We start from the raw sequence: 21,177 nt of genomic DNA on the forward strand, positions 1-21,177 counted from the left end.
CTCCCTCAGCACTGACCCTCCAACAGTGCGGCAAACCCTCAGAATTGACCCTACGATAGTGCGGCGCGCCCTCAGCACTGACCCTCCTACAGTGCCTATTCCTTCAGCCCTGACGATATGACACTAACCACTCCCTCAGCACTGACCCTCCAACAGGGGGGCACTCCTTCAGCCCTGACCCTCTGACAGTGTGGCACTCCCTCAGCACTGACCCACAGACAGTGCGGCACTCCTACAGTCCTGACCCTCCGACATTGCGGCATACCCTCAGCCCTGACCCTCTGATAGTGCACACTCCTTCAGCACTGACCCTCCTACAGTGCCCACTCCCTCAATGCTGACCCGCTGATAGGGCGGCACTCCTTCAGCCCTGACCCTCCGACAGTGCGGCACTCCCTCAGCACTGACCCTCCGACAGAACGGCACTCCCTCAGCACTGACCCTCCGACAGTGCGACACTCCCTCAGCACTGACCCTCCGACAGTGCGGCAATCCCTCAGCACTGACCCTCCGACAGTGCCCACTCCCTCAGCACTGACCCTCTGACAGTGTGGCACTCCCTCAACACTGACCCTCCGACAGTGCAGCACTCCCTAAGCACTGTCCCTCCAACAGTGACCACTCCCTCAGCACTGACCCTCTGACAATGCGGCACTACCTTAGAACTGACCCTCTGACAGTGCCCACTCCCTCAGCACTGATCCTCCGACAGAACGGCACTCCCTCAGCACTGACCCTCCGACAGTGCGACACTCCCTCAGCACTGACCCTCCGACAGTGCGGCAATCCCTCAGCACTGACCCTCCGACAGTGCCCACTCCCTCAGCACTGACCCTCTGACAGTGTGGCACTCCCTCAGCACTGACCCTCCGACAGTACCCACTCCCTCAGTATTGACAATCTGACAGTGCGGCACTCCTTCAGCACTGACCCTCCTACAGTGCCCACTCCCTCAGTGCTGACCCTCTGATAGTGTGGCACTCCTTCAGCCCTGACCCTCCGACAATGGCCACTCCCTCAGCACTGACCCTCTGACAATGCTGCACTACCTTAGAACTGAACCTCTGACAGAGCCCACTCCCTCAGCACTGATCCTCCGACAGTGCGGCACTCCCTCAACATTGACCCTCCGACAGTGCCCACTCCCTCAGTACTGACCGTCCGACAGTGCGGCACTCCCTCAGCACTGACCCTCCGACAGTGCCCACTCCCTCAGCACTGACCCTCTGACAGTGTGGCACTCCCTCAGCACTGACCCTCCGACAGTACCCACTCCCTCAGTATTTACAATCCGACAGTGCGGCACTCCCTCAGCACTGACGCTCCGACAGTGACCACTACCTCAGCACTGACCCTTCGACAGTGCAGCGCTCCCTAAGCACTGTCCCTCCAACAGTGACCACTCCCTCAGCACTGACCCTCTGACAATGCGGCACGACCTTAGAACTGACCCTCTGACAGTGCCCACTCCCTCAGCACTGACCCTCCGACTTTGACCACTCCCTCAGCACTGACCCTCCGACAGTGCGACACTCCCTCAGCACTGACCCTCCGACAGTGCGGCAATCCCTCAGCACTGACCCTCCGACAGTGCCCACTCCCTCAGCACTGACCCTCTGACAGTGTGGCACTCCCTCAGCACTGACCTTCCGACAGTGGGGCACTCCCTCAGCACTGACCCTCCGACAGTGTGGCACTCCCTCAGCACTGACTCTCCGTCAGTGCCCACTCCCTCGGCACTGACCCTCCGACTTTGACCACTCCCTCAGCACTGACCCTCCGACAGAACGGCACTCCCTCAGCACTGACCCTCCGACAGTGCGGCAATCCCTCAGCACTGACCCTCCGACAGTGCCCACTCCCTCAGCACTGACCCTCCGACAGAACGGCGCTCCCTCAGCACTGACCCTCCGACAGTGTGGCACTCCCTCAGCACTGACCCTCCGACAGTACCCACTCCCTCAGTATTGACAATCCGACAATGCGGCACTCCCTCAGCACTGACCCTCCTACAGTGCCCACTCCCTCAGTGCTGACCCTCTGATAGTCTGGCACTCCTTCAGCCCTGACCCTCCGACAATGGCCACTCCCTCAGCACTGACCCTCTGACAATGCTGCAGTACCTTAGAACTGACCCTCTGACAGAGCCCACTCCCTCAGCACTGATCCTCCGACAGTGCGGCACTCCCTCAGCACTGACCCTCCGACAGTGCCCACTCCCTCAGTACTGACCGTCCGACAGTGCGGCACTCCCTCAGCACTGACCCTCCGACAGTGCGGCACTCCCTCAGCACTGACCCTCCGACAGTGCCCACTCACTCAGCACTGACCCTCTGACAGTGTGGCACTCCCTCAGCACTGACCCTCCGACAGTACCCACTCCCTCAGTATTTACAATCCGACAGTGCGGCACTCCCTCAGCACTGACGCTCCGACAGTGACCACTACCTCAGCACTGACCCTTCGACAGTGCAGCGCTCCCTAAGCACTGTCCCTCCAACAGTGACCACTCCCTCAGCACTGACCCTCTGACAATGCGGCACGACCTTAGAACTGACCCTCTGACAGTGCCCACTCCCTCAGCACTGATCCTCCGACAGTGCGGCACTCCCTCAGCACTGACCCTCTGACAGTGTGGCACTCCCTCAGCACTGACCCTCTGACAGTGGGGCACTCCCTCAGCACTGACCCTCCGACAGTGTGGCACTCCCTCAGCACTGACTCTCCGTCAGTGCCCACTCCCTAAGCACTGACCCTCCGACTTTGACCACTCCCTCAGCACTGACCCTCCGACAGAACGGCACTCCCTCAGCACTGACCCTCCGACAGTGCGGCAATCCCTCAGCACTGACCCTCCGACAGTGCCCACTCCCTCAGCACTGACCCTCTGACAGTGTGGCACTCCCTCAGCACTGACCCTCCGACAGTACCCACTCCCTCAGTATTGACAATCCGACAGTGCCCACTCCCTCAGCACTGACCCTCTGACAGTGTGGCACTCCCTCAGCACTGACCCTCCGACAGTACCCACTCCCTCAGTATTGACAATCCGACAGAGCGGCACTCCCTCAGCACTGACCCTCCTACAGTGCCCACTTCCTCAGTGCTGACCCTCTGATAGTCTGGCACTCCTCCAGTCCTGACCCTCCGACAATGGCCACTCCTTCAGCACTGACCCTCTGACAATGCGGCACTACCTTAGAACTGACCCTCCGACAGTGCCCACTCCCTCAGTACTGTCCGTCCGACAGTGCGGCACTCCCTCAGCACTGACCCTCCGACAGTGTGGCACTCCCTCAGCACTGACTCTCCGTCAGTGCCCACTCCCTCAGCACTGACCCTCCGACTGTGACCACTCCCTCAGCACTGACCCTCCGACAGTGCGACACTCCCTCAGCACTGACCCTCCGACAGTGCGGCACTCCCTCAGCACTGACCCTCCGACAGCGCCCATTCCTCAGCACTGACCCTCTGACAGTGTGGCACTCCCTCAGCACTGACCCTCCGACAGTACCCACTCCCTCAGTATTGACAATCCGACAGTGCGGCACTCCCTCAGCACTGACGGTCCGACAGTGACCACTACCTCAGCACTGACCCTTCGACAGTGCAGCGCTTCCTAAGCACTGTCCCTCCAACAGTGACCACTCCCTCAGCACTGACCCTCCGACAGTGCCCACTCCCTCAGCACTGACAATCCGACAGTGCGGCACTCCCTCAGCACTGACCCTCCCACAGTGCCCACTCCCTCAGCGCTGACCCTCTGACAATGCGGCACTACCTTAAAACTGACCCTCTGACAGTGCCCACTCCCTCAGCACTGATCCTCCGACAGTGCGGCACTCCCTCAGCACTGACTCTCCCACAGTGCCCACTCCCTCAGTACTGACCGTCCGACAGTGCGGCACTCCCTCAGCACTGACTCTCCGTCAGTGCCCACTCCCTCAGCACTGACCCTCCGACTGTGACCACTCCCTCAGCACTGACCCTCCGACAGTGCGGCAATCCCTCTGCACTGACCGTCCTACAGTGCCCACTCCCTCAGCACTGACCCACCGACATTGCGGCACACTCACAGCCCTGACCCTCCGACAGTGCCCACTTCCTCAGCACTGACCCTCCGACATTGCGGCATACCCTCAGCCCTGACCCTCTGAAAGTGCACACTCCTTCAGCACTGACCCTCCGACAGTGCGGCAGTCCCTCAGTACTAACCCTCCAACAGTGCGGCACTCCTTCAGCACTGACCCTCCGACAATGGCCACTCCCTCAGCACTGACCTCCGACATGGCGGCACTCCCTCAACACTGACCCTCCGACAGTGCAGCACTCCCTCAGCACTGACGCTCCGACAGTGACCACTCCCTCAGCACTGACCCTCTGACAATGCGGCACTCCCTCAGCACTGACCCTCTGACAGTGCCCACTCCCCCAGCACTGATCCTCCGACAATGCGGCACTCCCTCAGCACTGACCCTCCGACAGTGCCCACTCCCTCAGTACTGACCGTCCGACAGTGCGGCACTCCCTCAGCACTGACTCTCCGACAGTGTGGCACTCCCTCAGCACTGACTCTCCGTCAGTGCCCTCTCCCTCAGCACTGACCCTCCGACTGTGACCACTCCCTCAGCGCTGACCCTCCGACAGTGCAGCACCCCCTCAGCACTGACCCTCCGACAGAACGGCACTCCCTCAGCACTGACCCTCCGACAGTGCGACACTCCCTCAGCACTGACCCTCCGACAGTGCCCACTCCCTCAGCACTGACCCTCTGACAGTGTGGCACTCCCTCAGCACTGACCCTCCTACAGTGCCCACTCCCTCAGTGCTGACCCTCTGATAGTGTGGCACTCCTTCAGCCCTGACCCTCCGGCAATGGCCACTCCCTCAGCACTGACCCTCTGACAATGCGGCACTACCTTAGAACTGACCCTCTGACAGTGCCCACTCCCTCAGTACTGACCGTCCGACAGTGCGGCACTCCCTCAGCACTGACCCTCCGACAGTGCCCACACCCTCAGTACTGACCGTCCGACAGTGCGGCACTCCCTCAGCACTGACCTTCCGACAGTGTGGCACTCCCTCAGCACTGACTCTCCGTCAGTGCCCACTCCCTCAGCACTGACCCTCCGACTGTGACCACTCCCTCAGCACTGACCCTCCGACAGTGCGACACTCCCTCGGCACTGACCCTCCGACAGTGCGGCAATCCCTTAGCACTGACCGTCCTACAGTGCCCACTCCCTCAGCACTGACCCTCCGACATTGCGGCACACCCACAGCCCTGACCCTCCGACAGTGCCCACTCCCTCAGCACTGACCCACCGACATTGCGGCACACCCACAGCCCTGACCCTCCGACAGTGACCACTACCTCAGCACTGACCCTTCGACAGTGCAGCGCTCCCTAAGCACTGTCCCTCCAACAGTGACCACTCCCTCAGCACTGACCCTCTGGTAATGTGGCACTACCTTAGAACTGACCCTCTGACAGTGCCCACTCCCTCAGCACTGACCGTCCGACAGTGCGGCACTCTCTCAGCACTGACCCTCCGACAGTGTGGCACTCCTCCGCACTGACTCTCCGTCAGTGCCCACTCCCTCAGCACTGACCCTCCGACTGTGACCACTCCCTCAGCACTGACCCTCCGACAGTGCAGCACCCACTCAGCACTGACCCTCCGACAGAACGGCACTCCCTCAGCACTGACCCTCCGACAGTGCGGCAATCCCTCAGCACTGACCCTCCGACAGTACCCACTCCCTCAGTATTGACAATCCGACAGTGCGGCACTCCCTCAGCACTGACCCTCTGACAATGCGGCACTACCTTAGAACTGACCCTCTGACAGTGCCCACTCCCTCAGCACTGACCCTCTGACAATGCGGCACTACCTTAGAACTGACCCTCTGACAGTGCCCACTCCATCAGCACTGATCCTCCGACAGTGCGGCAATCCCTCAGCACTGACCCTCCGACAGTGCGACACTCCCTCAGCACTGACCCTCCGACAGTGCGGCAATCCCTCAGCACTGACGCTCCGACAGTGACCACTACCTCAGCACTGACCCTTCGACAGTGCAGCGCTCCCTAAGCACTGTCCCTCCAACAGTGACCACTCCCTCAGCACTGACCCTCTGACAATGCGGCACTACCTTAGAACTGACCCTCTGACAGTGCCCACTCCCTCAGCGCTGACCCTCCGAATGTGCGACACTCCCTCAGCACTGACCCTCCGACAGTGCGGCAATCCCTCAGCACTGACGCTCCGACAGTGACCACTACCTCAGCACTGACCCTTCAACAGTGCAGCGCTCCCTAAGCACTGTCCCTCCAACAGTGACCACTCCCTCAGCACTGACCCTCTGACAATGCGGCACTACCTTAGAACTGACCCTCCGACAGTGTGGCACTCCCTCAGCGCTGATCCTCCAACAGTGCAGCACTCCCTCAGCACTGACGCTCCGACAGAACGGCACTCCCTCAGCACTGAACCTCCGACAGTGCGGCAATCCCTCAGCACTGACCCTCCGACAGTGCCCACTCCCTCAGCACTGACACTCTGACAGTGTGGCACTCCCTCAGCACTGACCCTCCGACAGTACCCACTCCCTCAGTATTGACAATCCGACAGTGCGGCACTCCCTCAGCACTGACCCTCCCACAGTGCCCACTCCCTCAGCGCTGACCCTCTGACAATGCGGCACTACCTTAAAACTGACCCTCTGACAGTGCCCACTCCCTCAGCACTGATCCTCCGACAGTGCGGCACTCCCTCAGCACTGACCCTCCCACAGTGCCCACTCCCTCAGTACTGACCGTCCGACAGTGCGGCACTCCCTCAGCACTGACTCTCCGTCAGTGCCCACTCCCTCAGCACTGACCCTCCGACTGTGACCAGTCCCTCAGCACTGACCCTCCGACAGTGCGGCAATCCCTCAGCACTGACCATCCTACAGTGCCCACTCCCTCAGCACTGACCCACCGACATTGCGGCACACTCACAGCCCTGACCCTCCGACAGTGCCCACTTCCTCAGCACTGACCCTCCGACATTGCGGCACACTCACAGCCCTGACCCTCCAACAGTGCCCACTTCCTCAGCACTGACCCTCCGACATTGCGGCATACCCTCAGCCCTGACCCTCTGATAGTGCACACTCCTTCAGCACTGACCCTCCAACAGTGCGGCAGTCCCTCAGTACTAACCCTCCAACAGTGCGGCACTCCTTCAGCACTGACCCTCCTACAGTGCCCACTCCCTCAGTGCTGACCCTCTGATAGTGCGGCACTCCTTCAGCCCTGACCCTCCGACAATGGCCACTCCCTCAGCACTGACCTCCGACATTGCGGCACTCCCTCAACACTGACCCTCCGACAGTGCAGCACTCCCTCAGCACTGACGCTCCGACAGTGACCACTCCCTCAGCACTGACCCTCTGACAATGCGGCACTACCTTAGAACTGACCCTCCGACAGTGCGGCACTCCCTCAACACTGACCCTCCGACAGTGCAGCACTCCCTCAGCACTGACCCTCTGACAGTGCCCACTCCCTCAGCACTGACCCTCCGACAGGGCCCACTCCCTCAGCACTGACCCTCCGACAGTGCCCACTCCCTCAGTACTGACCGTCCGACAGTGCGGCACTCCCTCAGCACTGACTCTCCGACAGTGTGGCACTCCCTCATCACTGACTCTTCGTCAGTGCCCACTCCCTCAGCACTGACCCTCCGACTGTGACCACTCCCTCAGCGCTGACCCTCCGACAGTGCAGCACCTCCTCAGCACTGACCCTCCGACAGAACGGCACTCCCTCAGCACTGACCCTCCGACAGTGCGACACTCCCTCAGCACTGACCCTCCGACAGAACGGCACTCCCTCAGCACTGACCCTCCGACAGAACGGCACTCCCTCAGCACTGACCCTCTGACAGTGCAGCAATCCCTCAGCACTGACCCTCCGACAGTGCCCACTCCCTCAGCACTGACCCTCTGACAGTGTGGCACTCCCTCAGCACTGACCCTCCGACAGTACCCACTCCCTCAGTATTGACAATCCGACAGTGCGGCACTCCCTCAGCACTGACCCTCCTACAGTGCCCACTCCCTCAGTGCTGACCCTCTGATAGTGTGGCACTCCTTCAGCCCTGACCCTCCGACAATGGCCACTCCCTCAGCACTGACCCTCTGACAATGTGGCACTACCTTAGAACTGACCCTCTGACAGTGCGGCACTCCCTCAGTACTGACCGTCCGACAGTGCGGCACTCCCTCAGCACTGACCCTTCGACAGTGTGGCACTCCCTCAGCACTGACTCTCCGTCAGTACCCACTCCCTCAGCACTGACCCTCCGACTGTGACCACTCCCTCAGCACTGACCCTCCGACAGTGCGACACTCCCTCGGCACTGACCCTCCGACAGTGCGGCAATCCCTTAGCACTGACCGTCCTACAGTGCCCACTCCCTCAGCACTGACCCTCCGACATTGCGGCACACCCACAGCCCTGACCCTCCGACAGTGCCCACTCCCTCAGCACTGACCCACCGACATTGCGGCACACCCACAGCCCTGACCCTCCGACAGTGCCAACTTCCTCAGCACAGACCCTCCGACATTGCGGCATACCCTCATCCCTGACCCTCTGATAGTGCACACTCCTTCAGCACTGACCCTCCAACAGTGCGGCAGTCCCTCAGTACTAACCCTTTAACAGTGCGGCACTCCTTCAGCACTGACCCTCCTACAGTGCCCACTCCCTCAGTGCTGACCCTCTGATAGTGCTGCACTCCTTCAGCCCTGACCCTCCGACAATGGCCACTCCCTCAGCACTGACCTCCGACATTGCGGCACTCCCTCAACACTGACCCTCCGACAGTGCAGCACTCCCTGAGCACTGACGCTCCGACAGTGACCACTAACTCAGCACTGACCCTTCGACAGTGCAGCGCTCCCTAAGCACTGTCCCTCCAACAGTGACCACTCCCTCAGCACTGACCCTCTGACAATGCGGCACTACCTTAGAACTGACCCTCTGACAGTGCCCACTCCCTCAGCACTGATCCTCCGACAGTGCGGCACTCCCTCAGCACTGACCCTCTGACAGTGTGGCACTCCCTCAGCACTGACCCTCCGACAGTGCAGCACTCCCTCAGCACTGACCCTCTGACTATGCCCACTCCCTCAGCGCTGACCCTCCGACAGTGCGGCACTCCCTCAGCACTGACCCTCCGACTGTGCCCACTCCCTCAGCGCTGACCCTCCGACAGTGCGGTACTCCCTCACCACTGACCCTCCGACTGTGCCCACTCCCTCAGCGCTGACCCTCCGACAGTGCGGCACTCCCTCAGCACTGACCCTCCGACGGTGCGGCACTCCCTCAGCACTGACCTGCTCTGGGTTAGTGGGTAATGTTGGGGGCACGGTGCCCTGTGTCAGTGCCAGTCTGGGTGCTGTGGGAAATGACCTCAAACAAGGATCTGAAAGATGGTGAATTGTTTATTCCTTACTGATGACAAGACACTTACCCATTCCCCCAAGGGTTGGTTTCAGTTCCTGCTCAATGTCAAAGTTGAGTTTCGGCAGAAAGACTCTCGCTTGAACATGTTGCAGCTGGTGGACCAGGTCATGGATGAAGATTGGGTTGAGACTCTCCTCAATCGCACTCAGGTTCCTGGTGAACTCTGTCGGCAGGAAGACCAGGAGACTGGTATCACCCACGTAGTGAAACAGACCAATCTGAAACACAGATACTGGGTTACATCACATCACCAACTGAACTGCTGTAATAATCCCTCCTGGGCCCAACCCAAAATACTCAAACCCACCCCAATCCCCAGCACTGTCCAATGCAGCACTGATGTCTCCATGGAGACCATATCAGACCCAGGGCGATGGACAGTGAACTGTGAACCGAGGCCCTGTTCAGTGTGTAATGATGATGACATTACACCATCCCTCAGCGCTGACCCTCTGACAGTGCAGCACCCCCTCAGCACTGACCCTCCGACAGTGCGGCACTCCCTCAGCACTGACCCTCCAACAGTGCCCACTCCCTCAGCACTGACCCTCCAACAGTGCCCACTCCCTCAGCACTGACCCTCCGACAGTGTGGCACTCCCTCAGCACTGACCCTCCGACAGTGCGGCACTCCCTCAGCACTGACCCTCCGACAGTGCGGCACTCCCTCAGCACTGACCCTGCGACAGTGCAGCACTCCCTCAGCACTGACCCTCCGACAGTGCAGCACTCCCTCAGCACTGACCCTCCGACAGTGCCCACTCCCTCAGCACTGACCCTCCGACAGTGTGGCACTCGCTCAGCACTGACCCTCTGACAGTGCCCACTCCCTCAGCACTGACCCTCCAATAGTGTGGCATTCCCTCAGCACTAACCCTCCAACAGTGTGGTGCTCCCTCAGCACTGACCCTCCAAGAGTGCAGCACTCCCTCAGGAATGACCCTCCAACAGTGCGGCACCCCTCAGCACTGACCCTCCAACAGTGCCCACTCCCTCAGCACTGACCCTCCGATAGTGCAGTACTCCCTCAGCACTGACCCTCCGACAGTGCCCACTCCCTCAGCACTGACCCTCCGACAGTGCCCACTCCCTCAGCACTGACCCTCCGACAGTGCGGCGCTCCCTCAGCACTGACCCTCCGACAGTACCCACTCCCTCAGTATTGCCCCTCCGACAGTGTGGTACTCCCTCAGCACTTACCCTCCGACAGTACAGCACTCCCTCAGCACTGACCGTCCAACACTGCAGCACTCCCTCAGCACTGACCCTCCGACAGTGCCCACTCCTTCAGCACTCCCTCAGCAAGACCCTCCGACAGTGCGGCACTCCTTCAGCCCTGACCCTACGACAGTGCGACACTCACTCAGCACTGAACCTCTGACAGTGCGGCACTCCTTCAGCCCTGACCCTACGACAGTGCGACACTCACTCAGCACTGAACCTCTGACAGTGCGGCGCTCCCACTGTACTGACCCTCTGACAGTGCGGCACTCCCTCAGCACTGAACCTCCGACAGTGCAGCACTCCCTCAGCACTGACCCTCTGACAGTGCGGAGCTCCCTCAGTACTAACCCTCCAACAGTGCGGCACTCCTTCAGCACTGACCCTCCAATAGTGTGGCATTCCCTCAGCACTAACCCTCCAACAGTGTGGTGCTCCCTCAGCACTGACCCTCCAAGAGTGCAGCACTCCCTCAGGAATGACCCTCCAACAGTGCGGCACCCCTCAGCACTGACCCTCCAATAGTGCCCACTCCCTCAGCACTGACCCTCCGATAGTGCAGTACTCCCTCAGCACTGACCCTCCGACAGTGCCCACTCCCTCAGCACTGACCCTCCGACAGTGCCCACTCCCTCAGCACTGACCCTCCGACAGTGCGGCACTCCCTCAGCACTGACCCTCCGACAGTGCGACACTCACTCAGCACTGAACCTCTGACAGTCCGGCACTCCCTCAGCACTGACCCTCCGACAGTGTGGCACTCCCTCAGCACTGACCCTCCGACAGTACCCACTCCCTCAGTATTGCCCCTCCGACAGTGTGCTACTCCCTCAGCACTGACCCTCCGACAGTGCGGCACTCCCTCAGCACTGACCCTCTGACAGTGCAGCTCTCCCTCAGCACTGACCCTCTGACAGTGCGGTACTCCCTCAGCACTGATCCTCCGACAGTGTGCTACTCCCTCAGCACTGACCCTCTGACAGTGCAGCTCTCCCTCAGCACTGACCCTCTGACAGTGCGGTACTCCCTCAGCACTGACCCTCCGACAGTGTGCTACTCCCTCAGCACTGACCCTCCGACAGTGCGGCACTCCCTCAGCACTGACCCTCCGACAGTGCGGCGATCCCTCAGCACTGACCCTCTGACAGTGCAGCACCCCTGCAGCGCTGACCCCTTGTCTTTGCTTGGGTAAGAACAGTGTCTGAAGTTAAATATCTGGGAGTCTGGCAAATAGAGATTATTCTGGCAGGATAAAAATTCAGAGTTTAATTGAGAAATGCTGTGAGGATATATGTATCAAAGCTGCAGAGTTTTGAATATTCAATCACAGGCTGAAAGTGCTGCTGACTGGGCCATCCCTAATTGCCCAAGGGACAGTTCATAACCAACCACATTACTGTGGGTTTGAGTCACATGTCAGCCAGACCAATGAAGGATGGTAGTTTCCTCTCCCTGTGGGCCATTGGTGAAATAGCTGCATTTTTCCCCAACAATCAATCCCTGATCACCATTGGACTCCTCATGCCAGATTTTTATTACATTCAGATTGCAGCATGTGCTGTCGCAGGATTTGAACCCGGCTCCCCACAACATTGTCCAAATCTCTGGTTTAACAGACCAGGGACAATACCACTGGGCCATCACCTGCCCTGTGAAGGTTTGGGGTGTGGTTCCCTAACGGGCTGAATACCCTTCTCCTGTTCCTCTTGTCCTCAATGCAGTCTGAAGCAAACATCTGGGATTAGGCTGGGATACAAAGCACGTGGGAACCGCAGCCCATCGGTCTCATCTCCTACAAGGATCACATGTTTTTATTCACTCATGGGATATGCCATCTCTGGCTGAGCCAGGATTTACTGCCCCCATCCCTAGTTGCCCCCTTGAGAAGGTGGGGGTGAGCTGCCTTCTTGACCCGCTGCAGTCCATATTGACCCACAATATCCTTAGGGAGGGAATTCCAGAATGTTGACCCAGCCACACTGAAGGAACAGTGATACCTTTCTGGGTCAGTATGGGGGAGTGGCTCAGAGGGGAACCTAAGAGTAGAAGTAGGCCATTCAGCCCATCAAGTTCCTCCACCATTCAGGGAGATCCTGACTGATCTCGTGTTTCCTGCCTTTTCCCGATAACCCTGAATTCCCTGATGGATTAAAGACCTGTCTGTCTCAGTCTTTAACATACTTCAAGACCCAGCCTCAACAGCTCTCTGCATTGATTCACTCCCCTCTGACAGAAGAGGTTCCTCCTTGTCTGTGTCTTCAATCTGTGTCTCCTTGCTTTGAGACGCTGCGCTCTGGTCCTAGACTCTCCCACAAGGAGGAGCAACCTCCCCACATCCCCTGGGTCAAGACCTTGAGCAGCATACAGCTTCCAATCAGGTAGCCTCTTGTTTGTGTGAACCTCAATGAGTACAGGCCCTCCCTCCCCAACCTCTCCTCATTAGACAGCCCCTTCATATCCAGGGTCAGCCGAGTGCACCTGCTCTGAGCTGCCTTCAATGTCAGCATATCTTTCTTTCGATAAAGGACTGAACCTGTACACAGTATTCCAGCTGGGCTCTTGACTCGTGTTATTCTCCATTGATCTTGTAACAAAGGGCAATATTCATTTGCTGTCCTGTTACACGCTGAACTTCAATGCTAATGGCCTGTGAGTTATGCATGAGGACACCAAATTCCTCAGTGCTATCGCTTTCTGTAGTCTGAACTGCTCATGGTGCCCCTGTGTTTATATGGTGAGTCTGGTTGAGTTTCTGGTCAATGGTCACCCTCAGGATGTCGATAGTGGGGTATGGAATGCCTTTGTGGTGATAGTCATAGCCTGGCTGCAATGTGACCTGCCACTTGTCAGCCTAAATCTGTAATCAGACATAATCTCCGAAAGTTAATCAGACCGCGAGGTGGGTGACCAACGGGAAATCTCCGAAAGTTAATCAGACCGCGAGGTGGGTGACCAACGGGAAATCTCCGAAAGTTAATCAGACCGCGAGGTGGGTGACCAACGGGAAATCTCCGAAAGTTAATCAGACCGCGAGGTGGGTGACCAACGGGAAATCTCCGAAAGTTAATCAGACCGCGAGGTGGGTGACCAACGGGAAATCTCCGAAAGTTAATCAGACCGCGAGGTGGGTGACCAACGGGAAATCTCCGAAAGTTAATCAGACCGCGAGGTGGGTGACCAACGGGAAATCTCCGAAAGTTAATCAGACCGCGAGGTGGGTGACCAACGGGAAATCAGGATGACTCCCTCTCAGCTCAACATCAGGCCCTGCCAGTGACTTGGCTGCTGAGGGTGAGAAACGATTACCTTATATCTCAAATCCGAGTCGTAGCCGTAACGTAAAGGATAGTTCGAGCAGGACATCATGGGAATGTTGATGTACTGACCAGAATCGACACGGAATTGTTTTTGGATGGTTTCCGCTGGATTGAATTTGGTTAATAGTTGGCCTGAAACAAAACAAGCAGGAAATGCACAGGAATCCGGGAGCAGTGCTTACAGCCAAGTCTGAGCGAACATCGTCACCACCAAACTCCGTACCACCCACTCCATTCACATCCAGCTCCCTCCACATTGGCCCTCATTCATAGAACATAGAACAGTACAGCACAGAACAGGCCCTTCAGCCCACGATGTTGTGCTGACCATTGATCCTCATGTATGAACCCTCAAATTTCTGTGACCATATGCATGTCCAGCAGTCTCTTAAATGTCCCCAATGACCTCGCTTCCACAACTGCTGCTGGCAACGCATTCCATGCTCTCACAACTCTCTGTGTAAAGAACCCGCCTCTGACATCCCCTCTATACTTTCCTCCAACCAGTTTAAAACTATGGCCCCTCGTGTTAGCCATTTCTGCCCTGAGAAATAGTCTCTGGCTATCGACTCTATCTATGCCTCTCATTATCTTCTTTACCTCAATTAGGTCCCCTCTCCTCCTCCTTTTCTCCAATGAAAAAAGTCCGAGCTCAGTCAACCTCTCTTCATAAGATAAGCCCTCCAGTCCAGGCAGCATCCTGGTAAACCTCCTCTGAACCCTCTCCAAAGCATCCACATCTTTCCTATAATAGGGTGCCCAGAACTGGACGCAGTATTCCAAGTGCAGTCTAACCAAAGTTTTATAGAGCTGCAACAAGATCTCATGACTCTTAAACTCAATCCCCCTATTAATGAAAGCCAAAACACCATATGCTTTCTTATCAACCCTGTCCACTTGGGTGGCCATTTTAAGGGATCTGTGTACCTGCACACCAAGATCCCACTGTTCCTCCACACTACCAAGAATCCTATCCTTAATCCTGTACTCAGCTTTCAAAATCGACCTTCCAAAATGCATCACCTCACATTTATCCAGGCTGAACTCCATCTGCCACCTCTCAACCCATCTCTGCATCCTGTCAATGTCACGCTGCAGCCTACAACAGCCCTCTATACTGTCAACGACACCTCCAACCTTTGTGTCATCTGTAAACTTGCTGACCCATCCTTCAATCCCCTCATCCAAGTCATTAATAAAAATTACAAACAATAGAGGCCCAAGGACAGAGCCCTGTGGAACACCTGTGGGTGGTACAGTGATTAGCACTGCTGCCTCACAACGCCAGAGACCTGGGTTCAATTCCCGCCTCAGGCGACTGACTGTGTGGAGTTTGCACATTCTCCCCGTGTCTGCGTGGGTTTCCTCTGGGTGCTCCGGTTTCCTCCCACAGTCCAAAGATGTGCAGGTTAGGTGAATTGGCCATGCTAAATTGCCCGTATTGTTAGGTAAGGGGTAAATGTAGGGGTATGGGTGGGTTGTGCTTCGGCGGGGCGGTGTGGACTTGTTGGGCCGAAGGGCCTGTTTCCACACTGTAAGTAATCTAATCTAATCTAAACCACTCGCCACAGACTTGCAGGCAGAATATTTTCCTTCTACTACCACTCGCTGTCTTCTGTTGGCCAGCCAATTCTGTATCCAGACAGCTATGTTCCCCTGAATCCCATTCCTCCTGACCTTCTGAATGAGCCTACCATGGGGAACCTTATCAAGTGCCTTGCTGAAGTCCATATACACCACATCCACAGCTCGACCCTCATCAACTTTTCTAGTCACATCCTCAAAGAACTCGATAAGATTTGTGAGGCATGACCTGCCCCTCACAAAGCTGTGTTGACTGCATTTAATCAAGCCATGCTCTTCCAGACGGTCATAAATCCTATCCCTCAGAATCCTTTCTAACACCTTGTAGACGACAGACGTGAGACTTACTGGTCTGTAATTGCTGGGGATTTCCCTATTTCCTTTCTTGAAGAGAGGAATTACATTTGCCTCTCTCCAGTCCTCAGGTACGACTCCAGTGGAGAGCGAGGATGCAAAGATCTTCACAAGTGGCGAAGCAATTGCATTTCTCATTTCCCAAAGCAGCCGAGGACAAATCTGGTCCAGGCCTGGCGACTTGTCAATCTTAATGTTTGACAAAATTTTCAGCACATCAGCTTCCTCTCTCTCTATCCATTCCAGCATGCACACCTGCTCTTCAAAGGTTTCATTCACTCCAAAGTTTGTTTCTTTCATAAAGACAGAAGCAAAAAACTCATTTAGGGCCATCCCTACCTCCTCAGTCTCTATACACAAGCTCCATGTGCTATCCCTGATCGGCCCTACTCTTTCTTTGACCATTCTCTTATTCCTCACATAAGTATAAAATGCCTTTGTGTTCTCCCTAATCCGTTCTGCCAAGCCTTTCTCGTGCCCCCTCCTGGCTCTCCTCAGAACATTTTTGAGCTCCTTCCTTGCCTGCCTGTAATCCTCTAGAGCTGAGTTTGACCCTTGCTTCCTCCACCTGACGTAAGCTACCTTCTTCCTTTTGATGAGAAGCTCCACCGCTCTCGTCATCCAAGGTTCCTTTATCTTACCCCTTCTTGCCTGTCTCAGAGGGCCATATTTATTCATCACTTGCAACAACTGTTCCTTAAACAGTCTCCACATGTCTATAGTGCCTTTACCATGGAACAATTGCTCCCAGTCCATGCTTCCTAACTCATGTCTGATAGTATCATAGTTTCCTCTTCCCCAATTAAATATCCTCCCATTTTGCCTAATCCTCTCCTTCTCCATAGCTATGGAGAATGTGAGGCAGTTGTGGTCACTATCACCAAAATGCTCTCCCACCACAAGATCTGATACCTGCCCCGGCTCGTTTCCAAGCACCAAGTCTGGAATGGCCTCTCCCCTCGTCGGCCTGTCAACGTACTGAGTTAGGAAACCCTCCTGAACACACCTTACAAAAACAGCTCCATTCAAATCTTCTGCTTGAAGGAGGTTCCAATCAATATTGGAAAAGTTAAAGATGGTTCAATAAGATGGTTCACAAGCTCCGTGTGCAACTTGATCCAAAGCTGACATTACAACCTCAGAACCTTCTGGAAAACTATCCAACACCTTCAACATCAGCTGCTCATACCCTCCCATCGATCCAGGGTGGATGACCCCAGTGTCCTCATGGTTTCTTCCCCATCTTCAGCCCCACATGAACTGAGCTCACACCAAGTCCCATTCACCACATTGTTCACAGAGTAACACTCTCTCCCACTCTGACAAGACATCAGCAACCCCAGTGAGAGACAGCCCCTTCAGGAACTGTATCCCAGTGAGAGACAGCCCCTTCGGGAACTGTATCCCAGTGAGAGTCAGCCCCTTCGGGAACTGTATCCCAGTGAGAGTCAGCCCCTTCGGGAACTGTATCCCAGTGAGAGTCAGCCCCTTCGGGAACTGTATCCCAGTGAGAGACAGCCCCTTCGGGAACTGTATCCCAGTGAGAGTCAGCCCCTTCGGGAGCTGTATCCCAGTGAGAGACAGCCCCTTCGGGAACTGTATCCCAGTGAGAGACAGCCCCTTCGGGAGCTGTATCCCAGTGAGAGTCAGCCCCTTCGGGAACTGTATCCCAGTGAGAGTCAGCCACTTCGGGAGCTGTATCCCAGTGAGAGACAGCCCCTTCGGGAACTGTATCCCAGTGAGAGGCAGCCCCTTCGGGAACTGTATCCCAGTGAGAGACAGCCCCTTCGGGAACTGTATCCCAGTGAGAGGCAGCACCTTCGGGAACTGTATCCCAGTGAGAGTCAGCCCCTTCGGGAACTGTATCCCAGTGAGAGGCAGCCCCTTCGGGAACTGTATCCCAGTGAGAGACAGCCCCTTCGGGAGCTGTATCCCAGTGAGAGGCAGCACCTTCGGGAACTGTATCCCAGTGAGAGACAGCCCCTTCGGGAGCTGTATCCCAGTGAGAGTCAGCCCCTTCGGGAACTGTATCCCAGTGAGAGACAGCCCCTTCGGGAGCTGTATCCCAGTGAGAGTCAGCCCCTTCGGGAACTGTATCCCAGTGAGAGTCAGCCCCTTCGGGAGCTGTATCCCAGTGAGAGTCAGCCCCTTCGGGAACTGTATCCCAGTGAGAGACAGCCCCTTCGGGAGCTGTATCCCAGTGAGAGTCAGCCCCTTCGGGAACTGTATCCCAGTGAGAGTCAGCCACTTCGGGAGCTGTATCCCAGTGAGAGACAGCCCCTTCGGGAACTGTATCCCAGTGAGAGGCAGCCCCTTCGGGAGCTGTATCCCAGTGAGAGACAGCCCCTTCGGGAACTGTATCCCAGTGAGAGGCAGCCCCTTCGGGAACTGTATCCCAGTGAGAGACAGCCCCTTCGGGAACTGTATCCCAGTGAGAGGCAGCCCCTTCGGGAACTGTATCCCAGTGAGAGACAGCCCCTTCGGGAACTGTATCCCAGTGAGAGGCAGCACCTTCGGGAACTGTATCCCAGTGAGAGACAGCCCCTTCGGGAACTGTATCCCAGTGAGAGTCAGCCCCTTCGGGAACTGTATCCCAGTGAGAGACAGCCCCTTCGGGAACTGTATCCCAGTGAGAGTCAGCCCCTTCGGGAACTGTATCCCAGTGAGAGTCAGCCCCTTCAGGAACTGTATCCCAGTGAGAGTCAGCCCCTTCGGGAACTGTATCCCAGTGAGAGACAGCCCCTTCAGGAACTGTATCCCAGTGAGAGTCAGCCCCTTCGGGAACTGTATCCCAGTGAGAGACAGCCCCTTCAGGAACTGTATCCCAGTTACAGCCAACAGACTGGACCATACCAGTTGATGGGGAAGGACTAGTTGCCACGTCCTTTACCTGCCCATCCACTAGAGTTTGTCGAAATGTTGCAGACTGGAGCTGTCTGTGTACACAGCCCTCTCATCCCTAGCCCTACCTTTGTAATGAGCTGCACTGAGTAGGAACAGGCTGACATCCTGAGGAATTGACCTGATGGCACGTGTTATCAGGCCATTGGTACGTGTCTTCACCCAGTTGTTAATGTTCTGCAGGTCCTGGTAGTTCCCCAGCATGGCCTTGGGTCGGGATCCATAGTGCAAATCTACTTGTTTCAAAAAATTCGATCTCATCTTCAGTTCTAGGTGAAAGGTAAATGATGACACAGTATCAGCTGAATAGTACATTCCTTAGGGACCACTCCCTCAGAATCCACAGATTGTCCAACAAGGATTCAAACCCAACAGCACAAAGAATCAGCATGAGACCATTCAGCCCATTGTCAAAGATCCCAGCTGACATAAGTGTAACCGCAAGTTCAGATTTCCATCTCACTCTGATAGGCTTTCACCCCATTCCCCTTGCTCAGTAAGAGTCTCTCCATCTCTGTCTCCCTGGAGTTTGTTTGAGGAGCCTGCATCCACCACCATTTCAGGAAGAAATCGCAAAAGACTCATCACTGTCTGAGAAAAAGATTTTCACTTCATTTCTAAATGTGAGGTGCTTCATTTTGGGAAAGGCAAATCTTAGCAGGATTTACACACTTAATGGTAAGGTTCTGGGGAGTGTTGCTGAACAAACAGACGTTGGAGTGCAGGTTCATAGTTTCTGGAAAGTAGAGTTGCAAGTAGATGAAATAGTGAAGGCAGCGTTTGGTATGCTTTCCTTTATTGGTCAGAGTATTGAGTACAGGAGTTGGGAGGTCATGTTGCGGTTGTACAGGACATTGGTTAGGCTACTGTTGGAATATTGTGTGCAATTCTGGTCTCCTTCCTATCGGAAGGATGTTGTGAAACTTGAAAGGGTTCAGAGAAAATTTACAAGGATGTTGCCAGGGCTGGAGGATTTGAGCTATAGGGAGAGGCTGAACAGGCTGGGGCTGTTTTCCCTGGAGCGTCGGAGGCTGAGAGGTGACCTTATAGAGGTTTACAAAATTATGAGGGATATGGATAAGGTCTTTTCACTGGGTTGGAGGAATCCAGAACTAGAGGGCATAGGTTTAGAGTGAGAGGGGAGAGTTTTAAAAGGGACAACTTTTTCACACAGAGGGTGGTGTGTGTATGGAATGAGCTGCCAGAGGAAGTGGTGGAGGCTGGTACAATTACAACATTTAAAAGGCATCTGGATGGGTATATGAATAGGAAGGGTTTGGAGGGATATGGGCCAAATGCTGGAAAATGGGACTAGATTAGATTGGGATATCTGGTCAGCATTGACAAGCGAGACTGAAGGGTCTGTTTCTGTACTGTACAGCTCTCTGACTCTACAACTGCTCAGAAGGGGGCCTACCTGGTTTTTAATCTATGCCCCTGGTTCTGAATTCTGCCACCAGAGGATCATCCTTTTCCACATTCACCTGGGCAAGCCCCCTCAGGATCTTTCATGTTTCTATTCAGTCCCCTCTGTCTTTTCTAAACTCCACAGCGTACAGGCCTAGCCTGTCTAGCCCTTCCTCATCATTGGAAACCTTCTCCGAACCGCTTCCAAACCACAAACATCCATCTGTAGGTACGCTGACCAGTCCTGTACACAGTATTCCAGATGTGGCTTCACCAACACCCTTTGTCACTGAAGCATAAACTCCTTCCTCTTGCATTAAATTCCTCTCACAATAAACCCTTCCATGAGCTTTCCTGATTACTCACTGTGCCTGCATACTGACCTTCTGTGACTCAGGCACTAGGACTCCCAGATCCCACTACATCTCAGAGTTCTGCCATCTCTCACCATTTTAATGTGATTCTTTTTTATTCTTTCTGTCAAAATATATTCCCACGTTAGATTCCATTGCCCTCATTTCGCCACCCCCCTCCCATTAACCACTTGATATTCCTTGGTCTCCTTATGTCCTTCACAATTCATTTTCTGACCTTTTTGTTTTCTCTGTAAATGTGACAATACCTTCACATCCTTCATCCAAATCACTTTCGGTAAACTGTAACCAGCTGATGGCACAGCACCAACCCCCGTGGGGCACCCTACTTATGAGATCCTGCCAGTCTGAATGAGACTCCTTTCTGGATTAGTGGTGCTGGAAGAATCCCCCTCCCCTTCCTGGACCTCTCCATCTCCATTAATGATGACCAACTTGACACTGACATTTTTTACAAACCCACCGACTCCCATAGCTACCTGGATTATACCTCTTCC

The 21,177-nt window shown here is 55.7% G+C and overlaps 1 protein-coding gene across 1 annotated transcript in view; it reads right to left on the reverse strand.

Annotated features, from left to right (window-relative positions):
• The window catches only part of LOC140491648 (pigment epithelium-derived factor-like), a 69,669-nt gene that overhangs the window by 2,091 nt on the left and 46,401 nt on the right, over positions 1–21,177 (reverse strand). Inside the window, exons 5-7 of the mRNA XM_072590108.1 lie at positions 18,968–19,168; positions 14,050–14,192; positions 9,531–9,741 (exon numbers count right to left, since the gene is read on the reverse strand). Of these exons, the coding sequence (XP_072446209.1) occupies positions 9,531–9,741; positions 14,050–14,192; positions 18,968–19,168 (555 nt within the window). The remainder of the gene's footprint in view (positions 1–9,530; positions 9,742–14,049; positions 14,193–18,967; positions 19,169–21,177) is intronic.

This window comes from Chiloscyllium punctatum, chromosome 19, assembly GCF_047496795.1.
Source record: "Chiloscyllium punctatum isolate Juve2018m chromosome 19, sChiPun1.3, whole genome shotgun sequence".
Classification (NCBI taxonomy): domain Eukaryota; kingdom Metazoa; phylum Chordata; class Chondrichthyes; order Orectolobiformes; family Hemiscylliidae; genus Chiloscyllium; species Chiloscyllium punctatum.